The sequence below is a fragment of the Hippoglossus hippoglossus genome, chromosome 18, assembly GCF_009819705.1.
Source record: "Hippoglossus hippoglossus isolate fHipHip1 chromosome 18, fHipHip1.pri, whole genome shotgun sequence".
In the NCBI taxonomy this organism is placed as follows: domain Eukaryota; kingdom Metazoa; phylum Chordata; class Actinopteri; order Pleuronectiformes; family Pleuronectidae; genus Hippoglossus; species Hippoglossus hippoglossus.
The window spans coordinates 1,635,979-1,656,122 of NC_047168.1; the positions used below are offsets into that span (position 1 = coordinate 1,635,979).

Consider the following 20,144-nt stretch of genomic DNA (forward strand, 5'->3'; position numbering starts at 1 on the left):
GCTGGCATAACTGAATGACTCTCAAACTGAAGCTGTGACACTAACATCCACTATCAATCCACAATATGCTGCGATTACGAGGACAGAGCCATGCTCCACAAAGGACCTCTGTAGCTCAGCCAGAGTGACACTTGGGGTCTCTGTCACCTCCTTCTCCTTCTGACTGCTCAGTTTGAGCAGGCCGACCAGCTCGAGGAGCAGCCCTGGTGGTCCACATTTCTTCCATCTAAGAATTATGGAGGCCATTGTCACTCTTGGGAACCTTCAATGCAGCAAAATATATTTGTTGTTTCCCCCACATCTCTGCCTCAATGGCTCTCCTGTGCTAAATTCCAAGTGTCATAGCGAAGGGTCTGAAAACATATGTCTATATCATTTGGATGATTCAGTTTCCCCAATGAAATACATTTGAAAATAATTCAAAAATTGTCTTGTCAGTGTGGGTGTTGAGTTTAGATTGATTCATTATTTCGATGTTATCATAAGACTAACTACATAACATGTAACGGTGAAGGGATTTAAATACTGTCTGAATGCATTGTAAATATAGAATTACTAGAAATGTTAACGTACATTTCAACACTTCCAACTCTGACTTGGAACCAACTCTGTAGAAAGACCCAAGTATATCTGACAATAGCTGTAAAGATGTATAAAATTCAATGATGTCGTTTTAATTTTAGACAGCACTTTGAAAAGGGTAGATTCTTCCCAGAAAACTCAGATTTACTTTGTCATCTTTCTGTATATTGCTCCACCAGGCTCAGGAAAGAATACAGCAGTGTAATGCAATATGGCAGTTGCCATTATTGTTCCACCAGTGTGGCTTTTTAATGCGTAGGGGGTTCCAGACCGAAGTTGCCGACATGCTGACAGCTGAGATTTTTGTCTGCAGTGAAAAAATTAAACCTTCATTTTACCCTGTTAGAATTTAACAGTCGACAGTTTTTCCTTTCAGTCCTCTGGGGCGCTCCTGTGTGAACATGTGCAAGCCAGTCTGAGGTACAAATGGGAACTGTTTAGTTTCCACTTTCATGTTGTACCACAAAACATGATCAGTTTCATTCGTCTGTGATGTGGATCAATCGATGTGCATTCGTGTCATCAGAGCAAAAATAAAACTAACAGGCAAGATATCTTAGTACAGCAGAAATCAGTAACTCAGTCATGTAATCTCTGTTTGCAGTCAATATCTCCTTAAATGCGCTGCTTTCATCTCAGTGGCTGTTAGTGTGCCGGCTGCTGTTTGACAGCAGAGGCACAGAAACATGATGTAAACAAATTTGCGCTGATAACTGCAGCTTACAAGCGGAGGTCTGACACTATTGTGTTAGCGGTGGTGTTGCAAACACAAGAACTAGGCCACTCATGCATCTGAACTAACTGGTGTTAACCTTTGTGCTACAGCTGATGAGCTAATTATCTATGTGCCCTGCAACCTGACTGTGCACTTGTTCAACAAGACAATGAGCAGGACAAGACGTGCGTCCGTGTTGACGGTGAAGAAATGTTCAGAGTGTGCCGCTGATGGCGTGTCTGACTCCCACATGACAGGCTCAGTGGGAGGGCAGGTGGGAGAGTGGCTGAGGTGAAAAGGAGTCTGAGGTCATTGTGGTCTTGGAGGGAGCTGCCGCCTTCAGTGGTGCCAGACTGATCCGGAAGGAGCGAATAAACTCTGCGCTCTGCCGCCACGGGAAGCGGGATACAGGCAGGGAGGAGTCAGCCCCACAGGTCAAGCGAGCTCCAGTGAAGAGCTTCATCTATATTCCGTCTTCGGAGTGGCTGAGTGAATAAGTCAGACAGCATCAGGCAGGACTGAGTGAATTATCCAGCTTATCATGCCTTCTAGCCGGCAAAAGCTGCAGCTGGAGGTATTAGGTTTCTAGGGTGTCCCTCTGTCTGTCTGTCCATCCATCATCTATCCGCGGGGTCAAGGGAACACCTTGAGTGAGTTTCTTCAAATAAGACTCAAATGTCCACTTGGACTCGATGTGATGGTCAAAGGTTAAGGTCACTGTGACCCCATGCCCTGTCCTATTCATGTAAATGCTATATCTTAGCAATGCTTGGAGAAATGTCTTTACATTTGGCAAAAATTAACTCTCCTCGGACTCGAGGAAGAATTGTAGAATTCCCCATGTACTGCATGAGGAACGCCACTCACCAGCCAGTGGGTGTTATTAGGATTTGAAATATTATGAGCGAGAACAAAAAAAAACAGATATATCCTCTCTTCCTTTAATCCCCTCTCTTTACCTTGTTGTTTTGTGTTGTTTGTCCCTTTTGTTCACTTCTCTCTCTGTAACAGTGACGGATAATGGAAATGGCTTTGAGTCAGGATTATTCTAAATAGACGGTTTTCCCTTCCTTCCAGCTCAGGGTCTCCTCCTGTGTTGGGTGTGCTTTTTTGTATTTTTATTATTTAGCATTATTATTTGATTCATTCATTTACGGATCCTCAGGCAATTTTTAGTGATTGGATCTTCATGCAAATAAAAATGAACATCGCCGGTTCTGAGAGCACTGCTGGTCCGCATATCTTCAGAAAGGAATGCAGCTGATTTTTTATTATAGGAGCTTAAAAGACATTAGAGCACCTGGAGACTTCGCAGACTGAAGGATATGTTATTTATCACTGATGGTGTGTTTAAATCCAGGTCATGGCTTTTCATTTCATGCAGCTTTTTATCTTTATTGGATTTATAAATGCCTTTTTCAATAAGCCCTTAAAAAACAGCATAAGAATCTGAACCTGAATTTGAAATAAAGGGGCGCCCTTCATGTCGACTGAGTGCTAATGGGGTATATAGGCATGTTAATCACCGATAGGATAATTACATCTCGATGTAATTGGAGCATGGCGGTATTTTCTCCTCCATTTAGAAGTGGTGAATTACACATGATGTCTGGAGATATTAATCAAGTTCAAAAGCTAATCTCTGGTTAAAAGTTCAATTTAAAGACAAGTCAATTAAAAACTCTTCAATGCAATCTACTGCCAAATGTAGTGAAGTGAAACAACTTTTGTCTGTAGCTTGGCACGTCGGATGCATTTATATACTACAATACCCATGAGCCTCCGCCACCCCTTGCCATGGAGGAAAAAGTCAGTGAATGAGAGTGGTTGTGAATTCAGAATGTTTTGTTGTTAGAAAACTGCACCATAGTCCCTGTAAAGACCCCAAATCCCCCCCAAGAAGAACTGGTTGGAGCTTCAGAGTGTTTTCAGTTGATCTCAGCACTACTGTCTTCTGCCTCCACCCACATTAGCAGGTTCAGTAACAGGAGTTTGAGCCAGGAGATTGAACGTTCCACATTCAACCTATGAGTTTAACGTCTACATCAGAGTGGTTGTGTGCACAGGTCTTAATCTTTGACTTTTTAATCAAAGACTATTTAGATAAATTGATATAACATGAGCTCTTTTGCAGTCATAAATCAACCGGAAGAGTTTAATGCTGTTTGAAGGTGAAAAGAGGAAATGACTGTGGGGTAAAGTGGATGAGGTGATTTTGGATATGGTGCTTTATCTTTCCCAGTTGATGCTGAGGCTAGGTAATTAACAGAAAATGTATGAAAACCGACATTTATAACCTCTCCCCGACTTAATCTTGCTCATGTCAGTTAATTTGGTTAGTACTTTCCTTCCTCCACACCCTCATACTGACCTGCACTCAGTTTACACTTCAGAAATATACACAACACTAATCAGAAGTTACTGTACCTGAAGTTTACTTTGTGTTTGTCTGCCCCTGCTGCTAAACAAAACTCCTAGAGGAAACACTGCGATGTGCTGAATATCAAAATGTTAACGTCACATTACAATGTAACAAAATGTTTAATTGAGCCATCATTAAAGTAAAGATTAAAATATAATAAAAAAATATTTCAGCTTTTAAAGCTCAGCATATTTCCAATAAAGACCTCGTCAAGTCCATTAATGGTAATTGAGGTAGAAGCTTGAAATAATCACAGCCCTAGCTGAGGGTGCAGATTGGAAAGGAAGCGGAGGTCTGATGCCGTAGTTACTTTCTGCCTTAATGGCTGATTAATATTTATTGATCCTTCATTAAGACGAGGACCAGATTAACCCGGGGAGCCCCACAGCAGGACTGAACTGAAGATCCCCACTTAACCTCTGGTTGGATTTACTCTGCGTGTTAACAGTGTAACCTGTGTAGACAGTACCAGGTATACAGTGCACACAGCAGACCACACACTACAGCTTCATTATGTTTGACCATTTTTGGTTCGTTTAATTTTTTCATAACTTGATTAAAATTGGCATTTGGCAACAACGGCATTTATTTTGAGAAATGCACTATCATCATTTAATGTCAACTGAAATGATAAAGGTATAAGGCTTGATTTCAGACATATTAAATTTCAGAAACAGCGTTTCAGTTTGTATTGGGCTTTAGTGGCACTTCATACCAAACACATTTGCAACTAGAATTGCAACAGTCTCCTTATGAAACCACATTCAAATTCACTAGATCCCGATCGCGCATACTCATTTATGTCAGTCCACTAAACGTGCCAGATTTTTTTCATCAAGATCCACGAACTGTTCGCTCAGAATTCAACAAAGATGTTTAAAAAACGTTATATCTCACAATGTTAAAGAAAGTGAAAAAGAGTTCCTGGATCCACACCAACATTTTTCCCTGACCCATACCACTTCCTTCCACCAACTTTCATGCTAATCTGTCCAGTAGTTGTTTGTGGCATCTTGCTTACAAACAACCAAACCAACAAACTAACCAACAGACAGGGGTGAAAACATGCATGCCACACCATGAACCTCGGTACCTGGGGCGCCTGTGATGGTTCAGGGTCAGGGTCAGGGCAGTTTGCCCGAGAGGAAGTCGCGGGAACTCACAAAGCACGACAAAGGAAGCACGCCCTCCAGTTCAAAGCTAACTGGCATCACTCACACAATAAGAAACACAATACAAAAGTGCATTTGACATCACATAATGGGAACACCTTGTGTGGAGCTATCACCGCTGATAATCTCTGTGTTTTGCAGTCTGTTCCGGTTATGAGGTGGAAAAAAGGAAATCTCATTAAGACACATGCAGTGGCAGAGTGTAGTAAACAAGACATTAATGCTTCTGATTTGACTGGTACACCTCCAGGCACATGTACATGAGATTATACTGAGACTGAACAGCAAATCACATTTACTCACGCCTTGTTCCTGTGTGTGTGTGTTTGTGTGTGTGTGTGTGTGTGTGTGTGTGTGTGTGTGTGTGTGTGTGTGTGTGTGTGTGTGTGTGTGTGTGCGCGTGCGTGTGCGTGTGCGCAGGTGTGTAACAGCAATGGGAACTGCCATTGTAATCGAGGCTGGGCACCACCCTTCTGTGAGAAGACAGGACTTGGCGGCAGTGTGGACAGTGGACCTATCCAGTATGACAGTGAGTTTGTGCGCACACACAGACACACACAAACGCTGTCCACACTTGTGAAAATAGGTTAATGTGTGGAGTTATATTTCAGATTTCCTGTTTTCAGATTTGAAAAGTGAAATTGTTTCCTACTCACTGACACACAACCTACTCTGGACAGACTCTGGACATCACATATTTATGGCTGTGAAGTTCCAAACACTGACATATGGGAAAATGGGAAATGAACTGTGTATATATATGTATGTATGAGAGAGAGAGCTCTTCTCAACCACACAGTGCACTTTACAGTTCAAGTCACATTCACCCATTTACACACACATTCATGCAGTGCTTTTAAACGCCGGGCTCTTTACAATCATGCTAATTATACACTGTTGTCACAGCAATCGGAGGCAATTTGAGGTTCAGTATTTTGCATAAGGCCACTTACAGACAGGTGGAGCCAGGAGGTCAAACCACCAACCTTCTGTTTAGTGGACGACCCTTTCTTCCTCCTGAACCACAGCCGTCGCTAACACGTCAACAAATCCCAAAACACAACAGTATGCAGGGAATCACAGCAGCCAATCGCAGACAACAACGCAAATTACACAAAGTCCAACTGGAAAGCACAACTAATTCACAGCAGACAGCAGCAAAAAGAAAAACACCACAACATGAAGCTGGATTGGAGAGGTAGGTGCTTGATACAGACGAGGATGGTTGCTGATTGGGCGGACACATTGTTCCAAGGAAAACAACACAGGAACCACCAACAGTGGAATCACAAATATCAAGATGTATCGTTCTCATTGGAGCAAAAAAGCAGCCATTTCTTTCTGTCAGCACTCGTCCTGCTCTGCCTGTGACAACAGCTGGGGAGGAGACCTGACAGAGGTGGTAGATGGGCTCAGATTAGGTGACAACATAAAGACTGATTTATGAAGAAGATGGTTGACGGACGGTAAACATCATATCACTAATACAGTGATGAATGATGTGTGACTGATGGTGATATACTGTGTGTGTGTGTGTGTGTGTGTGCACAGGTCAGGTTGGGCTGGTGGTGGGGCTCCTGTTTGCCTTCCTCGTCATCCTGCCTGCAGTGCTGCTGCTCTTCTACTGCTACAGGATCAAGACGTCCTACTACCACAAGTGGCTTTCCCAGAGAGAGAAGAATAAGAGCAACAAGTACGGAGCCATGTCCTGTCTGTCTGTCTTCATGTCTGTCTGTCTGTCTGTCTGTCTGTCTGTCTGTCTGTCTGTCTGTCTGTCCGGCCGTCCGTCTGTCTGTCTGTCTGTCTGTCTGTCTGTCTGTCCGTCTGTCCGTCCGTCTGTCCGTCTGTCCGGCCGTCTGTCCGTCTGTCTGTCTGTCTGTCTGTCTTCATTTCTGTCTGTCAGTCTGTCTGTCTGTTTGTCTGTCTGTCTGTCCGTCTGTCTGTCTGTCTGTCTGTCTGTCTGTCTGTCTGTTTGTCTGTCTGTCTGTCCGTCAGTCTGTCTGTCTGTCTGTCTGTCTGTCTGTCCGTCTGTCCGGCCGTCTGTATGTATGTCTGTCTGTCTGTCTGTCTGTCTGTCTGTCTTCATTTCTGTCTGTCTGTCTGTCTGTCTGTCTGTCTGTCTGTCCATTTGTCTGTCTGTCTGATTGTCTGCCTGTCTGCCTGTCTGTCCGTCTGTCCATCTGTCCGGCCGTCTGTCTGTCTGTCTGTCTGTCTGTCTGTCTGTCTGTCTTAATTTCTGTCTGTCTGTCTGTCTGTCTGTCTGTCTGTCTGTCTGTCTGTATGTCTGTCTGTCTGTCTTAATTTCTGTCTGTCCATTTGTCTGTCTGTCTGATTGTCTGCCTGTCTGCCTGTCTGCCTGTCTGTCTGCATGTCATTCAGTCTTTCTGTCTTTCTGTCCTTTTCTGAATTAACTATCCATCACATATAAATTCACAGTTGTTTATTCTTATTATGTCACTGTTGGATTTTACATTTCTCTTATTAAAATCCAAGCCCAGAGTCTGACCCACGAGGCCCTTGTTATATTAGTTTTATTTTGTCCTTGACATACTGTCAGGCCAATGCAACACTTCAGTGTGCAGGAGACCGACACAGTCTGACGGAGAAATAAATTACAAGTGGAAAAAAGAAATGTTTTGTCGGAGAAAACAAGCAATTTGAAGACATCCACTTTCGCACTGGTAAATAGATATAGGAGGTTTTCTCTCTGTATTGGTATTTTACGGACAAATAGACTACATGACTTAAAAGATGGGGGACAGAAAATGCAAATAATTGAAATATTGTTGGTTTCTTCACCACACAAAATATACACTGTTCACAATATGTATTATTTAAGGAAATGAATCCTGCATAGAAGGAAGAAAGGAACAAAAAGAAACTGGGGTAGAAAAGAAGAAAGAAGTGAAAATATGGCAGCAACAAATCAGGTCATTTATGGAGTAATAAATCAATTAGAGAGGAAGTAAAGGGAGGAGGTTAGGAAGCGTTGAATTACGGGGAAGAAAAGAAGGAAGTGCACCTTGGCGTGTCCGACCAGCGGATCGATGTGTACACCACAACTTTCCATCTTCACATCAGCATAAATGGAGGCGCTTTGTGCTGCAGCTCACCACCGTCACAACTAAACAAAATCCATGTCCTCGTAAACCCCAGAGCTTCCTTTATGAGTGCAGCCGTGTACCTCAGCCGTAGAGACAGCCTCATCATAACACCGGCTGAGTTAGGGCCACCTAAAATACTCAAGTCGTCCACGGTGATTTACAGAACGGAAATGTGTCTGGAGAGAATCCAGCATTACGGCAGCCTTTTAAAGACCCTGACCTCCCAAATGAAGACAGAGAAGAGGCTAAATACTGGTGATATTGGGCCTCTGTGGGATTTTATGGTAACTGCTGCTTAAGGGAGACAGCGGCATGAATGAACGATATGGAAAAGTGAGCAGCTCCGATGATTAAACGACTCTTAACAGCAGCGACTGCAACAAAAAGCCTCGGCTTTATTGGTTTTGTTCCATGGCCAATACTTTGAGTTCACTCACAGTTCAACAGTGGCTTGAGCTGATTAAAGGCCTTTCCAAGCACATACTGTACATCCAGTTTGCATAGGAAGCCTTCTAATCAGTTAAAAGCCTGCAGTATATGCGGCACATATGCACTTCAAGTTCTTAAAGTATGGCTCTGTGTAGTAATTCAATCCACAGCACCAGTAAATCCTTCCTTTGTAGAGCTGCTAATATTAGGTTCAGTTGATTCAGCTGTATAGTTGTCTGCAGATATACGGACGGTGTAACATGCTGTACACTTCACAAACTGAAAGTTAAAAGCTGCAGTTGTCAATATTTGTATATCTATGTGGAACAGCTAGAATAACTAGAAGGGGTATCACTGCTATTTAGGCTAACATAGAAACAGACATTTACCAAGAAAGTGTGAAATAAACCAACAAAAAAGTTTTTAACATTTAGATTTTGCTACTAAGTACAAAATAACTTACCAAACGGACTTACAGTTCAAAAATAAATAACCATCCATCCAATAATTCAAATGGTCAGTGCTGTAAACCGGTGATTTGACAGTTTTGCTGGTGGTTGCTGCTGAGTTTGCACATCACTGGGTTCCGCCCTGCAGATATGGAGGTTGTTTATTGTCGGCCATGTTGTCGGAGTCATTTTCTCGTTGGTTGTAGTCTGTGGACAGTATTTGTCTCTGAAGTCTTGGTACAGTTGGCGTTTGTCCCATTTTGTAAAGTCTTGGTTGATGAGTTGACCCCAAACCTCGCGGCCATAAAGAGAAATAGGTCAGAATCCTATACCTCAAACCAGATTTGAATTGGTACGGTCCACCTTGGTGATCCTTTTGATGGGATAGGAAACCCCTCTGCTCTTGTATCTCAGCTTTGTGGACATTAGGTTTGGTACTGATGGCTGTACTCTATAAATCATATTTGGCTTTTCAATAGGAACATTTATTGGCACATTCCTTTTTTTCTATACAGATCATCAATTCATTTTTTGCCAAACTGCCATATTTCTGAAGAGGGCTCATACTTTCAGGGAAACAGCTTGTTGTGCTTTGAGCTAATGTGTGCTAACTATGCTAAAGACATTTTAAGTTTCTCTGAGCTGTAAACTCACCACTTTGCAATCAGAAGGCAGCAGAATAGTGTTGATCATGCTGCCCGACCCTGCAGCTGCCTCTGACTCACTCGGCCTTAGTACAGTATCTTGGAGAAATAGATATATATATATATTTGATGTCTTTGAGGTTGTTTTTTTGGGAATATCATAACAGGTCAGTGCTGTTTTAGACTTCCCTCAGAGACAGGAGCACCACACCGTCACACAGATGGAGGTATTTGACTTCTGTTTGCTCAGCTAGTGCCAGACGTTGCAGACTCTTCACAAACCTTTTTTGGTCCATTGGTGGATATTCTAAAGACACTTGGACGCTGCATCCTCTGACCCCCGAGCTTTGGGGTCATAAGTCCCCCCCAACACCACTTTCTAACAGTTTACTCCTTAGACCCTTGTGCCAAATCAAGTCAAAGGTGGCTTTCGAAATCATCACCTTTCGAAGACCTACGTAGCTTCTAGCTTCTTTAATCTCACTGGATTCGGTTTACCATACAATGTTTCCTGGTGGCTCAGCTTCAGTGCTCTGATCCGCCTCTTTTCAACAGGAACAGGCTGCTGTTGTCAGTGGAAAAGCTCTGATGAAGCCCCTGTGCACCATTACACTTGGAGACCAGCTGGTGAACACAGCGGAGCGTTTAGATGCTTAACTGCCAGGCACTTTTTCTCCGGGGGTGGTAAAGGGTGAATATTGGATACAAACATGACTCCACCAGCAGTCTACCCCTACAAACTAAAAGTCATCAGCATGGCAAAGACTGTGCAGACTGTAATACAAACAACTGGAAAGGATTCTCATTCTCATGTCTAAGTGTTAAGGCATAACGATAGAACTTTAACTGAGCCACAGTGCCCTCGGCATCCACACATGGCCATTAACTCCGTTTGGCTCCATTTCCGAGCAATTAAGTGGTTTTCATGTTGAGAAAAAACACAGAAAAACTGTCAATGTGTTGACACATAACTGAATGGTGGATATTACCCATGATCCCCCGGCTTCCTGCAACCAAAGAGCTGCCGCTGTCACAAATCCACAGCGTTTACTGGCTTAATATTGGAGATAAACGCTGGTTTTAATGACTTAACAGTCTTTTTCTGACTACCAGCTACTATTTGTCACTTGCACACTTTTTGCAGGAGGTAGCTCACTATTACTCACCAAGGTTACATAGAGCAAGAACTGACATTCAGTGTGAGGGATGGGAATGAAAGTGGCACCATTCCAACTGTGTATCATCAAACTAATATTGAACCTCTCTATTTTAAGGTATATGCATAGTGTGAAGTATCACAAAGCTGTAGTCAGGCTGGCTTAGCATTAAGACTGGAGTGAGATGGAAACATCTAGCCTGGCTTGGTCCGACGTTCAAAAAACGACCACCAACCTGAACGTGTTGAACCACCCAGTACTTTTATATAAACATATGAAACATGTTGCTGGATGCAGGCTGCTTGATTTTGTTGTCAAAGCAATGTAACTGCTGTAATTTGAGGCTACATTTTTGTTTTGCTGTGCCTCTATAGTCTAAATGTTTAGCTACCAGATACTGACTACAACTCTATTCTTGACAAACGGATATTGTCATCTTCTTATAGGAAATCCGATAAGTCAAGCATCACCAGAGATGAAGAATTATCATCAATTCGACTTACAGTTCCACTTTCTAGGATTATATATCTTTTTTATGCACAGTTTAGCACTCAATGCTTAAATGTGCGTGCGTGTGTGTGTGGGTGTGTGTGCGTGTGTGTCTGTGTGTGTCTGTGTGTGTCTGTGTGTGTAAAAAACTCTTGAGGTCCACCCAGTCCTCTCAGCTCCACCTGACAGCCTCATCAGAAAGCAGCTCCCCATACACCGGCCTAAAACATTTAGGTTTATCCTTCACCTCCTTGTTTCCTCTCACATCATCCTGCATGAGAAACTTCTTGTGGACTTCTCCTCTTTCCCTTTTCCCACCTGGGGCCCCCAAAAGAAAAAAAAATCAATGCCAGATTGAGAAGAGTGATGACGCAGGGCAGCTTTCGGGTGTCGGGCTCTGGTTTATTTTCTATCTGTCCTCATTTCTCTGCTCAGGACGGACGCGTTAGTGGAGAAAGGGAAGAACGGCCATCTGAATCCTGCCTTTCACCTGAAGGTGGTCGGACCAATCAACAAGGCGAGCAGCCACAAGGGGGTAAGTGAAAAGTCTGGGAAAAAAAGGGAAAGAGAGGGAAGCAAATGGGGGTGACTGTTTCTCCTGCTGTGTTTTTGTGAATAATGGGCCATCCATGAGTTTAACCTTCATATTAAATGACCTCTTTTTACAGCAGCTTGTTATGCTCCCACACTTTCTCATCTGCCCTGCTTCACTGTGCCTTCAGTGCCTTTTCATCATGTTGTTATTTGCTTGTTTCTATAGCATTTATTTAATTGGATGGGTTAGAAGCTCAGGGCTATAGGACACATTTGTCATTGGCAATGAAAGAGATACAAAAGATGCAGGGAAACAGGCAGAAGGACAGAAGGACAGAAGGACAGAGGGGATGAGGAGTGCTGAGTCATTATGTGAAGTGAAGAATAATTATAATGAATGTGGTTTATGAAGAATCTTTAATACACAAAATGTAGCTCAATTTTATTTACATTGACTGTAAAGGCTTAGGTTGATTACTAATGCTCAATAATCCACTCACTATTTATAATAGAGATTGATATGTAGTCCTTGGCTTCAGTCACATTAAGGACCAATCCCATATATTTTCACGAATATGACATCTTTATAGTTGTACTGTATTTAATATACTGCTTTTTTCTTATATAGCTGTGAATTAATACCCATACTTCTAATTGCCCATTTCAATGTAACCTTATACTAATGCACAAATACAGTAACATCCCAGCACAAAAATCTGCAATTTAATTAAGTGCATTTCCCTACAAACAATATTTCTGTTGTATATTATGTACATTTACTCAGTATTCTTATTTAATTTCCTATTTTTATTCTATTTTCTTTTTTACTCTCTTGTCTACACCATTCTGACTTTATGCTGCTGTAATTTCTTATCTTAATGTTTTTAATGGATAAACTGACACGTAGGTAATCAGGGAATGTCTGTAAATTAAATGTTGGCTTGTCGACACTGGGTTGGAAACTGGTCTTAAGTTATTTTGTTGTAAAAGTTTTCGTTGTGTTTGTTTTGGTCTCAGCTTCCTCACACCAGCAAAGAGGTCCTGCCGCTCCGACCAGGCCTGGTGCCCAATGGCACTCAGCCAGTCAACATTGTGCGACCTCTGAGACCCGCCCCGTCTCCCCAGGGTGGGCCCCGGCTCCTCAAGGCCGTTCGCCCACCACTGCCAGCTGGCAAGCCCCCGGCTGCCCCACCCAAATCCCCCCAGACCCCACAGAGGCTCACCCCGCCCAAGAAGCCTCTGCCCCTCAACCCAACACGCTCTCCACTGGTAAGACCCTCTTTGACCCTGGTGTGAACTGTAATCATGTGTAATTCAATTTACATGTAAAAACTAAAGTGAAGCGTCATCCAGCTGACAGATACAAGACTATTCACAGTGAGATGGGGACAGTGTGGGGAGATTGGTTACACGGTAAAATGTAATTACATCTATTGACTTCATGCTAAATTTCTTTTTTTTAAAGCCTGTATGGTAAATGGTCTGTATATATATATGTAGCTTTTTAGTCTTGATGACCACTCTTTACACTTCTGTTTTTCCCCACACACATTCATACAGTGCATCTGTTCAGCACCTTCTCCATCACACACTGCCAGCACAGCCATCAGGAGCTATTTTATAGAAATATCAAACTGATATAACATAATAAAATGACCAATAAAACAGTGAAATACAATTTTTATTAAGAAACTAAATAGAAGAAAATGGGGAAAAAATAATAAAAAGAAAAATATTGAAACAGAGTTAAACAGAAGTTGAGATAAAAGAGTGATATAGTAAGTATGAGTTAAAGTAGTTCTATTGGCTTGGAGCATAAAAGCTTGAGAGGATGACTCACCACAGGTTTGTGCCAGAGGACCTGAACAAGACCATGGTGCCAGACCATGAAGTGCTTTAAAAGAACCTTAAATCAATACGTGAGTGTGATCAGACGCTGTGTGAATCATCATGTTTGTAAGTTTCCTTCAGTAATCCAGGGACAGCTCCTTGTACATCCAGGGACACACACACAGCCAACAGCTCATTCCGTTGGTCCTTCAATGACGCCCCTTTGTCAGAATGTTAAGGAATATAAGCTAAAAACACCACAAGAGCCCACACACTGAATTCATGGCCACATGAGACTTCCTGTTTACCGAGGGAAGTGGTGGGCAGGCGTATTTATCCCACAGTGTCAGGCTCTGAGAGAACTTCACTTTGATTGCAGCTAAATGCGTGATTTGTAAATCTAATTGCCAAATACACGGAGCTAATGAGGAAACTGTGGGACTCTGTGTCACAGTGCTTCTTAGATGAATCACAGAGATTTCTTCTGAGGAAAAAATAAATACATCTGCGGGATAAATAGATATTTGATCTGTTATTGATTAATCCTGTGAAGTGACTCATCGGTGTGCCTCTGTGAAGTGGGTGAGGCCTTTACATTTGAACGCCTTTTTTCCTGTTTGTGTCGAATGCACAGTATTTGATGAGTTGACTCAATTGCCTTTTTTGGCCAAAGTTATCCTGGAAAACTTTAGCTTTGAGCACAGTTTGCAAAGTTATTGGCAGTGTCAAGTCATTTATCAAGGCTATTTCGACACTAACCTGGCTGTTGTGTCTTAGTTTGCATTTGAAAAGCTCAATAACCTAATTGTCGACAATCAATCTCTCTGTTCTGCCTTTTTTTATAGCTGGTGTCTGAGCTGCAGCCCCGATCGTCCCCCTTCCCTCCTCAGAGGCCCCTCCCCCTCAGCCCAGCCAGAGGGTCCTCCCCCACAGTGAGTCGAGGCCTGACCGCTGTCTCCAAACCCTCCCCAGGCCTGCTGGTCATGATGCCGCCAGTGGTGGGACCCAAACCTGTGGGCAAGGTCTCAGCCATACCCCCTCTCAGAGCTCTCAGGTGGGCAAACACACTGCACTGACAAACTGCAGTGACGTATGAGTCGTGTGTTATCGTTATTTTCTCCCACTCAAATGAAAATGATGGTCACTGATATCACATAGAAAGAGTTCAATAGGTTCAATTTAACACAGTTTGACAACAGCTTAAAAATGTCTCTCTTAGCATCAGTGGCTTTAGTACAGGGCGTTAGAATTAGAAGGAATATCTTGTTCGAGAGCTGCCTGGTGTAACGTGTCATACAATGAGGGGTTTGACAAAAGAAATATAAACTGCATCATCTTAGTCAGTGTTGAGAGAAGTTAAGTTTACTGGGATTTTATTATTCCAGTAAAACATGTTTTTATAAGGTCACGGCATATTAAAGTTTTGGGAGGAGAAGCCTGTCCTGCCTGGTAAGCAACGCCTGGCGTGACACCGGTGTGGTTTCAGGACGTGCTCCACTGGCGCTGGTTGTGGAACGTTGTCTGGTGTTTTGCCTCCTCATAGTCCCGGACTTGATGTTTTTCAAGTGGTGAAACAGGATGATTGTGTTTCCACTTTTTGTTATCGCAAAAAACGGTTGCATAATAGAGTGTGGATGATACCCAACACAACACCCCCTAGGATATTTGGGTTCGGGTTCGGTTCGGTCACGCTGGCTGTGTGAGAGACAGAGTTACACTAACTCTGTGCAGTGTATATATAGTATATTTATATATATAGTGGACTGTAATTGTTAGTGGTTTTCAAAACGCCTTACAACACTTTCACAAAAAGTGAACTGTGGATATTTTCATAGCAAAGTGTATCATGACGATATATTATTTCAAACCCCCTTTTGCCAATTGAATACATATGAGGGGATCAGCTGATTCTGGTCTCTCATATTTTTTGGACCCACGTTTTAACTCAAGACTCAAAATGAGTCCCTCTTGGTAGCCTGCAGTCAGGGTGGTGATTGATGTCTGGTCATTTCTCACCTTTCTCTCTCCTCGTTTCCTGTTCTCTCACTACTCTGTCAAAAAAAAGGGAAAAAATACACCCTCCAAAAAATATTTAAATAATGCAAAAAAATGATTTCGTCCTGAGCACTATCTTGAGAACATTCTTCTCAGTCCAGACTGGAGATAAAAGCTCAGTCAGTCAGCTCACATGGAGGAGACTGTATATTTTGTACAAAGGTAATATTTGGTGTCCAGGTCTTGTCGCTTGCTGCAGGCAACGATGAGGTCAGCACAGCAGACATCGAAGGACTGATGATAATAACTTTCTCCAGAGGAGAACTCAGATTCACAGACTGCAGGTGGATGAAATGTTAGTGTCCAGCAGCAGAGCTGAGGCCAGACTACACCCGACACCCCAGCAGGCACCACATCACTGCTGCTGGTGCAGGAAGACAGGCAGAGGAGCTTTTTAGACTTTAACAAGGAAGCTGCACACACTGATGTCAGTGATGGAAGCTGTTTGGTCCCTTTGTGTGGCGTCTCAATCGACACCATGAGACACTGTCACTACTGATGCTACTGAGACTACCAGGCTTGTTGTCTCAAAACTCAGATGAACTTGAAGAAACACTAGTCAATACCCTAATCCTTTTTCTGCAGTTTTTGTGGGTTTAATCTAATTTAATAGCAATTAAATGTCATGAAGAATGAGGAATGATTTTTTTTTTTATATGTGCAACGTAGCCCTGGTTTTCCCTCAGACTTTGATAGTTTAGCTGGGGAGACCATGAGACAGGTATTAAGTGTTGAGTGAAGTTTTAAATGGTTTGAGTCTCAAGTTCAAGGTCCAAGGTATCTCTTTTGTCCCCGAAGGGCAATTTGTTGCACAGCCAGCAGAGCAATCACACAACCAGTGGACATTTATAAAACATTAACAACATAAACAAGGAATAGTTAATGTTGTGGAAAATCTGCAGATCAATGGTCAACTCATCAGTGAAGAAAGCGTTCAGGAGCCCTTTGACGTCTTGCGCTGACATATTTGTTGAAGCTTGGCCGAGGAGAAAATCTGAATCCATCAATATAACATGTGCATGGTGTCTGCTGTCCTGCAGTCACACTTTGAACCCCTGCAGATCATTCAGTCTATGGGTCTGCCAGTTCCTAAACAATCCAATGTATTTTCTAGTCCTGGAGACAGTATTGCTTTCCTCCCTACGATTAGTCCTGTTGTCGGTATTGACTCAGCACTACTAAACATTTTTAATCTTATTCTGTATTTTTTTCCCCCAGATATTTCTTTTCATTTGGAATAAGACACCCCCACGCACACAGTCGATACACCGCATTTCTATAGTAGCCGGCGGCGTTGTGTCCTCCACCCACAGAGGTCACTGCTACCGTATACGCACAGTCGTGAACAACGTGTTTCACAGCTCCACACACGCCACTGTATACTGGAAACTCTTGTTTGCTGCCGCTCCGACTTTAAAGTGACCTCGGAGGGAATGTTGCTTCCACCAACTCAAACACATCTAATGAGAAAAGCTGTGTTGAAAAAAAGCAGCTGTTGTTTGTCTTTTTTTTTCCTCCTCCACACCCTGACGTTCCCAGGCCTGCTTGAAAGTCCTTTTATGACCCACCTATAAAATTACCGAGAAATATTGCCGCGCAATATTCCCACCTTGCCATTTCACGCTGTTCCCCGTGCAGAGCAGGTGTGAGCACATAAACGATCCGAGTTTACAAACCATGCAATGCAATGACTCAGTCCTTTATCCGCAGTCAGTTTTCATTTCGTCACCTGCAGACCAGTGTTTTCTTTTCATCGCACTTTATCTTTAAAGGTAGAAAGAAAATCGGTTCCTCTGCTCCTGTGTGAATCAAAATATCAGGTCTTGCTCTGAACATCCAGCTGCTGTGTGGCCCCGTTCAGACCTGGTTTTAACATTAGTGAACCAATCCCAAGTGGACAACAGCGTTAGGTATGTTGTGATTGGATCTCTCATCCTCGCTCAAACAGCAAATTAACAAGTAGATGATTTGTGTTTGTCATGACCAAATAATGTTGTCTGAGTTTACATATGTTTCCAATGACAATGGTTGTCTGTGTCAGGGTGAGAGAGAGAGAGAGAGATATCTTTCCATCTCTTACTAGGACTGACACCGGTGTGGTTTTAGGAAATGAGGACTTAGACCCTTTTAGAAGTGGTCTGGGACGCATGTGACCACGTTTGTAGTGTGAACTCAAATGTGTCCTCCCCTCTGTCCCTTCTACACTTTCATTAAAAAAAGTATTTTTAAACTTAATCACATTCATTGATTTATTTTTGGCCAACTCACACAATATTCATACTCACCTCCACTTATCGATTTTTCTAACATTTCAAAACAGTGAAATCTCATTTCATTGGAGAGAGGTGGGAGCTAATGTAATTAAAGCTGTCCACTTTTGATCAGATCAGCGGGGACACAGGTGAGTGGCAGGTGTGGACAGGCCGTCCCTGCTTTCACAGCAGAGTCCAACTCTGCAGGGAAAGTCCGTGTCTTAAGTGCTCACTGACTGATCACTGGTATTTGTGCTGATAACACCTGTTCTTATGATAATGGGTAATTGATGGATAATAAATGGATTAGATTCTCAGCAGGATGGAGAGTCTGAGGCAGCAGTGGAATCCCATCTCTGTTCTTTGCAGAGGAATGAGATCTACCAGGCTCTGATACACACGACTTGTTAGCAGGAGACACAGATTGCTGCTCTGGCTCTGCACATGGGACTTGTTGACATTAAGAAAAGTATAGAATATATTTCCAGGCTCATTCTCGAAAAAAACCAATGTCCGTGAGTCATTGTGCTGCTGTATCAGTTTAACCTCAAGCTGGTCTCTCTCCTTCCAGACCGGTCCCAGGTGCCAAACCAAACACAGCCTCGCCTCCGGCACGAAAATGACCTTCTCCTCCCCCCCACCCGCCCTCTGAGGAGGCGGCGGCGGCTGACAGCCTATTTGCACTAAAGAGACTTTGGCTGGAGAACCACGGAGCTGTCTCACACGCCAGAGGAGGACGAACACAACGGTTCAAATGGAGACACGAAAAGAACAAACCGGACTCATACCAGTTTAGACTTCAAAATGAAAACTTAACCCCACCACCCTTTTTCAGTTTTGACCCCGCCCCCATCCGCCCCCCCTCCTCCCAGCGAGCTAACATTCACCACGACGCGGTTTTGCACGGAGGCCTTGCAGACTGAGACAAGTGTTATCGAACGGGGGGGACGGTCACATTTTGCCAAATCTTTTCTTTTCTTTTTGTTTTTAATTATTGTTTTTTTTAACGCTGTCTGTGTAAAAAAAAAAAAAAAAAAAAAGAAGATGCATTTTGTAATGACAACTGTTTTGTTTACAGATTCTTTTTACGTCAAGTTTTATGATTTGTGTTATGTGCCAAAGAGGTCTCTTCATAACTGGGGTGTGTCCCACGCGCTTGAAAAATCTCCTTAAGTTTACCACGAGCCTGCCTCTCCACAACTGTAGGTTTTGTAATTTATTGTATGAGGAATGTCTAAAACACAACCTGGAGATGCAGAGGCCTATCAGGAGGAAGGAGAGCCGATCACACCGCAGCTTCTTCTCAACACTGTTTACATGGTGGAGGACTCGGTGGATGCTTGTGATCTGCAGGACACACCTCAGCCGCTCATGTTGATTTGAATGTCTTTTGCTGTGCGTTATGACTTTTTAATTGTTACATAAAATATTTTTACTAAACGAACAACACGTTTATTTCGTTCTCTTTTTTTGTATCTTTTCAAAATAAAACACAAATTAATGAACCCTTGACGATCAGCAAATTACAGATCAAGATCTAATTACTAATCTTTGTTAGAACTACTCAATACCGACGATGCCATTGTGATGTCATCAGGGTTATCTTAGTTTGGGCTTGAAAAAATGCTGATGAATGAGAGAAAATCTGGATTATAAACTGAGATCTTGGTGTTTGAAAAGTGTGGCTGATATCCACAGACAGAGGAAGGGAGGCACAGATCAATTTGAGGAAAAATGGCGTTGGTAGATTTATCTAACAGAACCACTTAAATATTGGACAAGCAATGTAATTGTAGAACTAGCAAAATAAAACCAAGAATCATTTCTGTTGGTGGTCAGACCAAAGTGTTTATAATGCATGAGTAGGAGAAGAATTCACTTGAACTCAGGGAGAGTAATTAACAAAGGAATCAGGTACAAAATGAAAATCATAAAAAATAATAGTTCTTCTCCTTCACGTTTACAGTTGTATCAAAATGCTGAATTAAACTGCACAACAGCTGTGAGCAAAGACAACGGGGTCAGCCACGCTTGTAATTGATCTATGTTGTGTTTTACTCTGGTAGCCGAAGCTAATGCGGGTTGTTTTCTTCTGGAAGGGAGGTCATGTGATCGGAGCCTGACGAATCAGAGAAGGCTACGTCTTGACCAAAAAGACCAATCGTTTCCAAACATCTCTGTTTCTGTCCATCAAGACTTAGACTCAGCCCCACAGTTCTCAAACTAAAAATGGTTCCAGCACCGTTTACAAACTAAAACTTTGCAGAGTTGAATCATTTTCAAAAGAAAATATATGTAGCCAAAGGAAAT

At 42.6% G+C, this 20,144-nt stretch overlaps 1 protein-coding gene across 1 annotated transcript in view; it reads left to right on the forward strand.

The window, feature by feature from the left end:
- Positions 1 to 19,278, forward strand: part of adam19a (ADAM metallopeptidase domain 19a) — a 201,814-nt gene extending 182,536 nt beyond the window's left edge. The window contains exons 18-23 of the mRNA XM_034615091.1: positions 5,312 to 5,420; positions 6,443 to 6,584; positions 11,599 to 11,698; positions 12,715 to 12,966; positions 14,373 to 14,581; positions 18,406 to 19,278. Of these exons, the coding sequence (XP_034470982.1) occupies positions 5,312 to 5,420; positions 6,443 to 6,584; positions 11,599 to 11,698; positions 12,715 to 12,966; positions 14,373 to 14,581; positions 18,406 to 18,457 (864 nt within the window). The 3' untranslated portion in view covers positions 18,458 to 19,278. The remainder of the gene's footprint in view (positions 1 to 5,311; positions 5,421 to 6,442; positions 6,585 to 11,598; positions 11,699 to 12,714; positions 12,967 to 14,372; positions 14,582 to 18,405) is intronic.
- Positions 19,279 to 20,144: the final 866 nt, after the last annotated feature.